Consider the following 12,251-nt stretch of genomic DNA (forward strand, 5'->3'; position numbering starts at 1 on the left):
CCAATCTCTCTCATTTTACCTTCACAGGTGTTGTTTGACTCCAATGGCTGTATCAAGAAATATGACAATGTGACTGATATTCTCAAGGAATTCTACGACCTCCGATTGGAGCGTTACAGGATTCGCAAGGCGTACCTTGAGGGCATGTTGTCAGCTGAGTCTCTGAAGTTAGATAACCAAGCTAGGTTTATATTAGAGAAGATAGATGGCACTATTGTGATTGGTAAGTTCATGTGAAGAATGACAGCTTTCATTCTGATGTTCAGTAACCAGAAGGAAATCTCATCAGTTAGAGACATTAAATAAAACACTGCATTTAACCCAATATGTCCCCAGTGATGGGTTTGTCTGTTTCATAAAAAAGTAATTATTACCGGTAGATGTTATCCTGCCAAGTCTACATATCACTATCAGGTCAATTTGGTTAAAACCAGTGAGGCATTTTAACAAAGACTTGACACTTTTGAAGGTCTTTGAAAACAGCTACTGTAAACATGCATGGTTTTTACCGACTTGACCTGTAATTGCATGCATGCTAATCAGTTGAAAATACATCAACATCTCAGTTTAACACTGCTGACCTGGCTGATGACAGGTGACAGGCCTGGCTGAGAAAGGATAAATGAAAATTATTTTTATTTGTAGAAAACAAGAAGAAGAAAGATGTGATTTCAATGCTTGTACAGCGTGGCTATGACTCTGACCCAGTCAGGGCATGGAAGGAATCACAGAACAATGACAAAGAAGAGGAAATGGATGATGATGATGATACCTCAAGTCAGTTCTCTGCACCATCTGACAGCAGTCTAGATTTCAACTATCTGCTAAACATGCCCTTGATGAGTCTGTCCAGGGAGAAGAAAGATGAATTAATCAAGAACAGAGATGCAAAGGTCAGGTTTTCCAAATCTTACATACAGTGTACAATTCAGAGTTTGTGCACTTACTTGGGGGGCCTTGGAATTTCAAGCCTTTTCTAGAACATGAAAAATGTGTTATAATTCCTGTAAATAGATCTAGCATCAAAATTTTGAAATATAATGTATGGTACATACAGTGGGGAGGTTGTTAGTAAGACATTCAAACTCTCCTGGAAAAAGCTGCCTAAGAACTGATGGAAAGTCAGTGGATTTCTAGACAGTGTGCTTGAACCCTGACACTACACTGGTGAAATTTGAAAAATGAGTACACCTTCCATTTTGATGATGACTATCTTGTTAACTGTTTAGTCCCACTTATCTCCATGTGGACACCAATTGACGATGGCTGAAAGGAGCCATCGACAGACTTTCTGTTGAAATTGAAGTGAGGGTGTCCAAAAGAAGTGACAGAAGAACTTGAAATATCCAACCCACTTAATTTTGAAATGTGCAATTTATTTGTATATAGTTTTCCTTTTTTTATCCCATTTTGATTATACAAATATACAATATTCTACATATGTCATTCTCCGTTGAGAACAGGTTAGAAATAAAGCATTATTTCCTTCACACAGGCTGCAGAGCTTTCAGAGTTACAGATGAAGACAGCCAATGATCTTTGGATTGAGGATCTAGATGCCTTTACGAAGAAACTTGAGGTGAGTATAAAAATGTCTAGAAATCTCGGTTTCTCTGAGAAGATTTTGCAAGGTGTTTCATTTTTGTTTCAATGACTTGATTCTTTGATATTTCTAGGCATATTTTCTTTCTGGATCCTATAACATGGAGTTTGAAGTAATTCATTTCCTTGATGAAAGAAAATTCATGTTGATTGAGCAGAAATCTGAGAAATTTTAGCAAAACCAAACAGCACATAATTAAGTATCGTTAAATGTTTGTTTGTTCAGGAAGTTGAAAATCAAGAGAGGGAGGATGAACAGCTGCCACCAAGCATGGTGAATCTTGGAAAAGGCAAGATGAAGCATCGGAAAAGAGTACTTTGTGAAGAGACTAAACCCTCACCCCTTGGCAGGAGAGTTGTACCCAGAATTGATGATGCCATGAAGAAGAAAGCAGAGCTTGGCAAAGGGCGAGGCAGATCCAAGGTAACACTTAAAAGATATTGCTAGAATTTTCATAGAGGGGACTCTAAACTATTTAAGTTTACTCACAAGTAACACTGACTTAAAGAGCATTATTTGTGTTTTGTTTTTGATCACCACAAATGTCTTCTGGGGACTAGTCAAGTTTCATTTTAGGAAGTCAGCTGCATAAATTCTTACTCTTTTTTGAGACTCAATTTCATTACAGAATAACTAGTTAAATTGCTCTAGATGTTGTAAAACACTTGTGTAATTGGATTGAGCGCTTGTTCCAAAATTTGCCACAGTAGTGCCACTGGCTTTGTATACTGACCCATAATAAAATATTCCAGTGAGTATACTGTCCTGTACACTTTAGATACAGAGAATCGCATTGCTGTAACACCAGAGTCAGAGTCAAGCTGTGTTCTTATCTTTGTGTTGGCATTTCTTGAAGTTATTTGCCTTAAAAAACTCACTGAACATATACTTTGCCATTGTCATGAGACAGTTACTGAACAAGAAATAGGTGCGACTGAAATGCAAGTGCATATAAATAGTTGTGGGAAATCTTTACCACACACATATACACACTAATCAGCTCCAATCTGTTCATTGTTTTAATTTTCAAGAATTACTGTAGAAGCCAACTGTGAAAGCAAAAAATATCATTTGCATGTTCTTTGCTGCAACTGAACTACAAGTACTGACCCAGAATTCGATTTTTAGACAACTTACAGATTACACAGGTGTGATAAAATTTATATAAATTTCATTGGTCAATCTTTGATCGCAACAGCTGTAAATATTGTCACAATCTAATACAAGAAAGTGGTTATAGGAAGTCACTTATTTGTGCTTCATTAGTGTTCAATCCCAAACTGTCTCTTATCCTTTCACAGAAAGCTTTGAAGATTGAAGATGTCGGCGATGATGACAACACTGTTTCAGATTTGTTTGGTGTCAAAGAAGAAGGTGCAAGTGATGAACCATTGAGTCTGATGGAAAGACTTGCTAAGAAAGGAACAAAAGTTAACTTACCCGGTACAGATAACTCTATTATGTCTCCTCCCAAGAGATCATTCTCTACTTGCAGTTTTGATCAGAATACTGTCAGTGGTCATGTAATGCCATGTAAAGTGCAATTTGCACAGTCAGTGCCTTATCAATTTCAATGGCAATATGGGTTTCAAATCAACAAACACTTACATCATATCTCAGACTTTGGTAATTCATTTTCCTGTTCCAGAACAGGTGATGCCAAGAGCATATCTGTGTACGGTTCCAGAAAATACTTGATGTGTTTGCAACGGGGTTACCTAACATTGTTACAGAGGAGACGATATAAAATTCAAGCCAAGATGAAATGTCTGATAAAAATTAACAAATTTTTCAGGCTTTGGTGATTTACATATGTACCTTGTTATTACTGTGCAGTACTTATACATACAAGACAGAAGTAGCTTTTACAGATGTATAAACATTTACATTTCACAATGGTGTTTTTGAATTACGTTTTTCTATTTCCAGGGCATGTATTCCCTGACTTGAGATAACAAACATGAAAGTACTAAGAAATGGTTTCCTCAAAGCTATTGAATCTGTAATGTGCTAGCTTTGTAGCCTGAATGCTGGCCATAAAGACGTGCACATACATTATGCTGTATTCAGTTTATAGTTGTGTGAAATTTGATACAATAAATTATATGAAAATTTGTTAGAGATTTCAATTTTTTTACATTAAATAGTTGCAAATTTTTGGTCAGATTTTAAGTTTGGTTTGGGTCTCCTGCCTTTCATACCCAAACAAACTCCTTAATCTTCTTACATCACATGCAAATGTGAAATATGTGCTTTTTGTGACATGATACATTTGACTGAAATTTACTCTGAAGTGTTGCATTTCTTTGTTTTTACATTAGGTAACAAGAAAGGCACGAAGCAAACCAAACTTACTGTCAAGTCACCACCAAAGAAAAAGAAAAAAGCCAAGAGGAATCCGTGGTCAGATTCAGAATCAGACATAGACATAGATATGGATTCAGATGCGGGATCAGACATGGATGTAATGGTTGTACCGCGGGAAAGAACACAACGGAAGGCTGCTGGTTAGTAGATATTAACGTCTTCAAGTGGTGTATTTATCTTGGTGTGCCGATTCGTGTGTTTACTTAGCTAAATCCTTTGCAAATCTTTGTTTTACATTTATTTTCAATTCACTAAAAGTTTGCTGTCTAAGGTACATTTGAATTGTAAAAGTGACCAACATTAGCAATGATATTGATATCTGATCTGTATCATAAGATGCAATTAATCTGACTTGATATGTTGTCTCTGAGCATACACAGTATTTGTTGAGTTCTGTTAGCTTTTCGCCAGCAACCAGGACAACAAGATTTTGATTGCTTTTATGATGGTTAATAAAATTTACACCGTATGGCATGATATGGTAATGAATGAGGCATATTATCTGACTTCAGATCTTCAATTGGAGACCTGTCAAGGAAATAAATTTAGGACTGTTGAAAATTTATATATATGAAAAGAACATAGTCTGTGCTCAGAAAAATGGCTTTAGGACAACTAATAGTAGCTAGGAAAATTGTGTCTTTAAATAAAAAAATATTGTATCCGGTTACAAACAAAAAGCGGCAAGAATTGACCTCACAAGTGGTCAGGGTGTAAAATGAAGACCGTTTTGAGTAATGTTTGTTTTGTATAGGGATATTTGCTACTGACTATATACACGCAGATAGATAGCATCACAGCGTAACTATGTTCTTTTCTGTCAACAGCTACAACTGCCAAGTACACATTTAGTGATGATGATGGTGATGGTGACAATGATGATGCAATTAATGATATAGTTGTTGTACCCAGGGATGATGATGATGATGATGACGATTCTTTCAAGATTCCATCAGACAATAATTCTGATGTTGACAGTGACTTTGGGAGGTACAGTCCAAAGACAAAGTCCAAACCATCTGTCCCAGCATTTGATAGTGATTCCGAATCAGAAATGACATCACAACCTGTAACGTCACAGACAAATACTGGTAAGATTGAAATTATATTATTTGACATATTTTAAATGAACATTTGACCAAAAGCAGTTTGTGTGCTGTTGTTAGCTTTCAATTTGATATTCCGTTCACAAACACCAAAATCTTACCTTCCTTGTTTCAGCACTCATCAGCATATTTCCCCCAAGACATCATTCAATGACAAGCAGCCCATGCAAAGGGGTTGCAACCTTTTAGATTTAATGAATTATCTGCAACCATATTTGCCCAAAAAAATTCAGTACCATCAAAAACAAACTTGATCAAACACTTACCACAGTTATATGCATATTTTCTGGTATTCCTAACCAAAGCTGATGTTGAAATTTTACACTTCAGATTGCATATACTTTGTGTTAAACTGTGTGCAGTGTCATTTACCAGAGGGCGAATGCACATTTAGAGTAATTTTCTCTTTTTTTATAGTCGACAAGGCAGTGAGCCTAGACAGTGATTTCAGTGATGGACTGGTGAGTGAAAACATCAAACCTAAAGCTGACAAAGAGAAGAAAGTAACAAAGAAGAAGACACTCGGCAAAAAACCAACAACACTTGGTGCCAGTAAAAAAGGTAACTAGGTTTATTTCTTGATGGTTGTCAACATTGAAGGCATTAGGTGTATTTATAATCAAAACTCAATCATTTGACCCCTTGACTAACTATGATGCTGGAAATATTGGCAGGCACAACAATGAATTACTATATACCTTGAGAAAATTCCAATGAGATCATATACATGTTAAGATCATATACATGTTAAGTGCTGTCATTTGTGGAGTGAGAATTGAACAACTTGTTCTCTCTATGCAAATGAGGAATCTATGCAAATTTGATGAAATGAACAAAAACAATATTACACGTGGGTAAAAGCCAAAACCAATAGCAGAATACAACAAATGCTGGTTTGAAAATATTCCCACTCCATGTATTTATGTTTACTTACAGGTGGTTCATCAAAGCAACCAAGTATTGTAACTGCAATGAGCAAAGTATCAGCAGCCAAACGAAAGAATGATTCAGATTCTGACGCACCCAAACAGAAGAAGAAAGGTAAGTCATGGATCACAGGACTGTTTGGCTTTCAGTCTCCCAAGAATACAAAATGTACACATATTACGGTCAACGCCACAGTGAATGTCAATGCCACGTATTGATGTGGCCGTTTAATAAACAACATGAAAATGATTGACTCAGCACTTTCAGAAGTAGTGTTTTCCTAAAAGTAAACACCTCTAAAAACAAGATGCATTGATTGTAAACTGTATGTAAGTCATTGTCCAAGTGACAAGCTACATGCAAAATCTCATGCAATTAAACAAAGGAAAGTGAAGACAATGAACTTCAAAATATGCTAGCAACCATAGACTGTGGTCTTCCAATTTCCCCCAGTGTTATGGCAGCCTAATCACAATGTCCATTGACAAACAGCACAGAGTTTGTGCGCTTATGAAAATCCGGGACTCTCAAAATATCGCTGTCCTGTGTTACACTCAATAATTAAAAGTCCTGGGAAATCAAGCTGGGGTGAAATACTGACAAAAACACAAGTGTACACATAGTTGATGTTGCAAGGAAAACTAAAATGCACATTTGCAACTCAAATGCCCATGAGCAAATGCTTTTTTAACAGCAGAATAATAAACAAGTGTGTTGACTGATTAGCAACAACACCACGCATACGCCATCTGTCTCAACTAAAAGATACCAGTCCTGAGCAAGGCTGGGGACACAGTGGTCTCATTACTGTTGAAAATTTGGTCATTCAAGTTATAAAGTTTATTTGGTTATGACGTGTGTAGTTTCTCAACACAACTTTCTTTTCTTTTCACATCATAGAAATTCGTGCCTTGTTACTGTATTGGTAAACAGAATCACAATCATTTAACACTTGAATGGATTTATAACCATTGTGAATGTCTGTTTAACTCACAGCTGTGCGCAAGAAGGCAACAGAGAAATTTTTTGATTCAGACTCAGACGAAGAGATTATGCCCAAAAAGTCAAGCAAATCAAAGCCAGCACCCAAAGTATCATCCCCACCAAGGTTTACAGACTCTGATTCTGATGTGATGCCTGTTACAAGCAGACCCGTGTCCATATCAGATGACGATGATTTCCTTCCAAAGGCAAAAACGAAGAAGGCAACCAAGGTAAGGCATAGTGATAGCTCTTGAAGGAATAGCCGTTGACTCTTGATGCATCCTTGACATTTTGTATGACGTTTCCATAGTTTTGAGTGTGTACCCAGAGCAAAATTGAAATATCAATTCAAAACCTGTATCGCTGTTATGAACTAGGTCCATACACTCCTGGAAAATCCTTGAACTTCAAAGCCTGAAAAAGTCCTTGAGAAATGAAAATCCACCATCAGTTTTGAAAAATGACAAGATCACCAATCATGATATCATATAAAATGATAAACAAAAATGATATATTGGAAAATTGATACCTGAAAAATGGTATGCTTAACCTCAAAAACTCATTGGAAATTGCTGAAAAAGTCCTTGAATTGTGACTGAGACTGAGTCATCAAAGTGATTGAGAGTGTAGGGACCCAGTATGAAGATATTCAAGGAATAGCATTTGATTACATGTACATTTCAACCTTTCTCTTAGGCATTGCAAATTGATTTTTATGGTCTTCTGTATCATCCCAAAATGACATTTTAAGTGATTATATACTATATGGATGTAACTCTGCCAACATGTAGTTACACATATCCATTTCTGAATTACTATTATTATGCTTCACAGACGAATGCAAAACCCAAGTCGAAGCCTAAACAGTCCAAACCCAAAGCCAAAGCTAAGAGTAAATGGAGTGATTCAGAAGAGGACTCTGATAGTTTCAAGGTAGATGACAGCTTTGAAGTGGCTCCAAGATCACGAACTGGTCGGGCCAAGGCACCGGTCAAGTATAACTTTGGTGATAGTGGTAGTGACAGTGATTTTTAAACCCATCAAGACGTATGAGGAGTGCAAACGCCTAATGTGGTGAATATTCACTCTATATACAAATGTGTGATTGATATCATCATACAGCAAGCATTAGAACGAATGAGATACCAGAGTCAATAGGCTCTCATCAGTCATTGATCCAGTATCGCTATGAAAACAGTGATGTAATTTAATCAGTATGTCACAGCGTGAATTCACCACACCTACTATCTGTTAAGTACCTACATCCAGTCAATTTGAGATCTCAGTTTCTCTGTGAAATTCAGGAATGGAAACATTGCAAGGGAAATCGCTGGCAACTTGTAAACTTTGTGATTTAATACGTTCTGGTGCTTGCTTAGAAAAGCAGATATGCAGATACCATGTCTATCTCGCATCTTAACTGGTGAAGTTTGGACTACACCATGATTTTATAAGTTATGCCCATATATCAAAAAGGTTTAAGCTTCGGCAGGGACTTATAAAATTCCTGATGAAGTGAAGTCATTTATCTAAGCAAGAGACATGAAACTAGAGAGTTTCTAGTAGGTAGATGTTATCCTACTCTAAAATCTGTATATCTACAGTGAGAAGGCTGGATAACCTCTCCTTTTTTAGTCAATAAGACCAATCCTCAGCTTGATTGGACCACATGTTCTATTGAAACAGGTGTTGTCAGAGTAAGATTCAAATTATATATCTGTACTGCCAATGTCCAATATAGATTTACCCTTGGCTTTAACTAGGGATTTTGAAATGATATGTTTTAGTTTGCCCATATATGGTTTATACCGGTACTTTGTGTTTGAGAGCAGATGTGAAAGATGAGCAACAGAATTGATCAGATTTTGACAATTTCCGCTGTTATTTTGAGGATATCTGTATTTTGGGGGAGAACCATCTGTGTGTATTTATCTCATTTTCAGCCTGATTAGCGCTAAGTTTCTCTTTCCATGATCAGAAGGTTCAGGAACAAAATGCATCCTTAGACTCAACACTCAATGTTTGTCAGAAAGCAGCAATGGTGTCAGGGAAGTTTGCTGGGACTTGTCAACTGTTGTCTCCATTAATCTTTTGTATCATCTGATGATGTCTGAACTGTTCAAAGTAGCACTGATATGTTATGGGGGGGGGGGGGGGGGGATTCAATTGAATAGAAAATGCACTATGATTGTATACCGTATACCTGGGTATGTATTTCTGAGAGTGGAAAAAAGGTTCACTTATACAAATGGTACATATTATTATGTTTAACCATTTTATAATCCTGTCCTATTCTTGCTGTGTCACTATCCTCTCACTCTGAACTTTTCATATTTTCTTTTCTCAGATTTTTTTTGAAACTGTCCACTCAGTGATTTCATAAATTTAACATGACTGTGACATTTGGATTTGATGGATCATAAATTCTGATGAACAGAATGCAATATTGTATGGCCTGTAAGAAACAATTACACCAAAAACACTACCAGACCTGTATGAGTCTGTTTTTAAAAGATGTCTGTGTAGTAGGCGCTAGTTGATAATGTTGTGTGATATTCTAGTCATGTAAAAGTAGTTATTTTATTATTTTATATTTTGTGTGATGTGAGTGTCAAGTGTCTATTCAAACCAGAGCATTCACTTTCTTTGGAGACAAGACATTGAACATTTCTGTATTCCTTACATAAAAAAACATCTAATAATAAACGAGAAAATTTCAATGCTTTTCACTGGTCACCTGTAGTAATATATCATCCATGATTACAAGCTGCCATATCTGTACACTGGAAGGAGTATATTTTAAAAAAGCAGATTCACTTAATCGATCACCTTTCAAGTGTATTTTGTTCCATTTGTAGTTTGTTATTCCATTTCACTGTTATCGTAGAGAGTACAAAATAAAATTTTGAAGTTCCCTCAGTCTTCTCATTGTGCCGTGTTTGAAGAAAGCATTTTTTTAATGAAACTTTTGAGGTTCAGCATCCACTCCCTGCCTGGCCAACCAACTAACAAGTAGATTTATTTGCATCCCACCTGCATCAGTTTTAGATTTACTCATCACAATTTTTTCCATCATTGATATGTTTAATAAAATCCCTCGTATTCCTTAAAGCCCCTGTAGCTGTAACTCTTGAAATTTGTCAACCTGAAAAAGGCTTTTTATTTTCTCTGGTTTTCTTTAAATTCTACAGATTTAAAGGATATAGTCTTTCACTACTGAAAAATGAGACAAGTATAACCATTATTTTTAATTCCCCCATTTTTAAAAATTGGTAATATTACAAAGAAAACATAGTGTATGGTGTCCCAGTGGAAAACATTCAGCACTATGCATTATATTGGACTACTCTGTTGTTTCTGTGAAGATTCCAATGCATATAATTATGCACTACGTACTGTATTTTTGCTTTTAATTTGCAAGGGCGACATTTTATGTTCGGGCAAACATTTACTATTTATTTAGCTCAAAATTGCACATGTAATCACAGTGGCCAGTTTATTCTACCTGTGTAAACACCCCTCAATGAGTACATTTCCGTGAACTTGTTTTAGTTTGGAAGTAAAATCACAGAAAAATAAAAGATACGGCTATCGGGCCTTTAAACAAAAAGCTGACACAACCCAATCTGATTGAAATCAAATGTACAGAGATACGCTTAGTCTTTCAATGTTGTAAAGCTTGTAAAGTACTGTCCCCACCTCTCTTTGGACATGAGGACCAACAAACACAAAGGAAACTAAAAAGGAAGAATCATGAAAGCAAGCCTGTCTCCACATTCTATTTCACTCAGATTGACACAATCCCTAAATCGAGAGCTTCTATTTTTAAAACTGCCCCTCCCCCAATACTCATTAAAATTCTACATAGGAAGAGAAAGTGTTGGCATTCAGTGAAAAAAAACTTGTAATCTCACACTGTAGTGATTAAGAAAAAGATAATGGCATTACTATTGCTAAATGTTAACGTATTCCCCCACAATCACCTTTGATGTCAATAGGATATGGCCAAACCATGCTAGTGAAAGGTTAAAGACCAGAACTGTTTTTAAGCCATCACTGTTATTCTGTAGAGATTGCATTCAAGAGTTAGACAAATTCATGTAGCATTTGCTGGTTTTTCCAGTTCAATGTGTACTGATCAATGGGACAAATTCATGTAGCAGGCACAAAACCACTAATTCAGTAGGACAATTTTGCCCAGAGCCACCATGGTCGCCAATTGGAAATCCATTGGCGACCATGGTGGCTCTGGGCAAAATTGTCCTACTTTAGAACATTCAGCAACCCAAATCCTATTGACAGGTGTATAATCGGGCTAAGCTTGTACAATGGTCAAAATTTTATGTGGGCAAGTCCATGGAAATTTTGAGCTAGAGGTCAAAATAGCACCCTGAGTGGTGATTTTGCAAAATTCAAGGTCCATTTATACATATGAGGTGGGTCTCATAACTCAACAGATTTCAGCTCAATCATACCACTGTCTGCAAAGCTGATGTGATTTTTGAATGGAGCTCATGCTGCTCTCACTAAAACACCATAAAACCTATGGTCTAACCTTTAAAACCTTTACCTAAGCTCTTCAATCGGAGAGATTGGCACTCTTTTTAACCCGGACTATCTTCGTGGGTAATGAACCCGGAAGTAAATTAGTGGTTTGTGCCAGCATTTGTTGGTTTTCCAGTTCAATGGGACAAATTCATGTAGCATTTGTTAGTTAAAGTTCAACGTGCACTAATCAAGACCAAGAAATTCGCTATTATTAAAGCTTAGAAACAACAGATTTAATTTTAGTTTGCCGAGCAGAGCAATACTGGTCTCCTCTTTCCTTGACTATGGTGAACCATTGTTATATATGAATAGTAAAAACTTGGAATATCAAAAGTCAAGAAATATTTAATTTCTATAATGGTAGAGAGTATATGGCGAACTTGAGAAATCTCTCCAGCCAGAAATCAAATGCATCGTTTGGCCGTCAAAACTGCAAATTTAGCATGTAGGGAAGCAATAAACAGTTTTGATTAAGTGCAAAGTTAAATCTGTTTTTAGCTGTTTGAAAACTTGTACAGCATGGTAAGAAAAACCTCTCTTGCTCGAGTCCGGGTCTGACATGCTTGGGAGGTGTAATATAGCGCCCTCACTCGGTGGAGCTATAAGTACCTTGAAGGGAGGGTTCTACACCAAAACACAGTACACATGTATTGGAAGGTGAATTTTTCAAACCTGTGTCAAAGAGGGTGGAATAGAGACACGTTTTGCACATGAAT

The 12,251-nt window shown here is 36.5% G+C and overlaps 1 protein-coding gene across 2 annotated transcripts in view; it reads left to right on the forward strand.

Moving 5' to 3' along the window:
• Positions 1-8,622, forward strand: part of LOC139144252 (DNA topoisomerase 2-alpha-like) — a 33,157-nt gene extending 24,535 nt beyond the window's left edge. For both annotated transcript variants that reach the window (XM_070714919.1, XM_070714920.1), the window contains exons 21-31: positions 28-223; positions 646-893; positions 1,496-1,579; positions 1,829-2,026; positions 2,905-3,046; positions 3,925-4,110; positions 4,798-5,061; positions 5,494-5,637; positions 6,013-6,117; positions 7,000-7,217; positions 7,822-8,622. In XM_070714919.1, coding sequence (XP_070571020.1) covers positions 28-223; positions 646-893; positions 1,496-1,579; positions 1,829-2,026; positions 2,905-3,046; positions 3,925-4,110; positions 4,798-5,061; positions 5,494-5,637; positions 6,013-6,117; positions 7,000-7,217; positions 7,822-8,022 — 1,986 coding nt within the window. In that variant the 3' untranslated portion in view covers positions 8,023-8,622. The remainder of the gene's footprint in view (positions 1-27; positions 224-645; positions 894-1,495; positions 1,580-1,828; positions 2,027-2,904; positions 3,047-3,924; positions 4,111-4,797; positions 5,062-5,493; positions 5,638-6,012; positions 6,118-6,999; positions 7,218-7,821) is intronic.
• The last annotated feature ends 3,629 nt before the right edge of the window (positions 8,623-12,251 follow it).

The sequence above is a fragment of the Ptychodera flava genome, chromosome 11, assembly GCF_041260155.1.
Source record: "Ptychodera flava strain L36383 chromosome 11, AS_Pfla_20210202, whole genome shotgun sequence".
NCBI lineage: Eukaryota > Metazoa > Hemichordata > Enteropneusta > Ptychoderidae > Ptychodera > Ptychodera flava.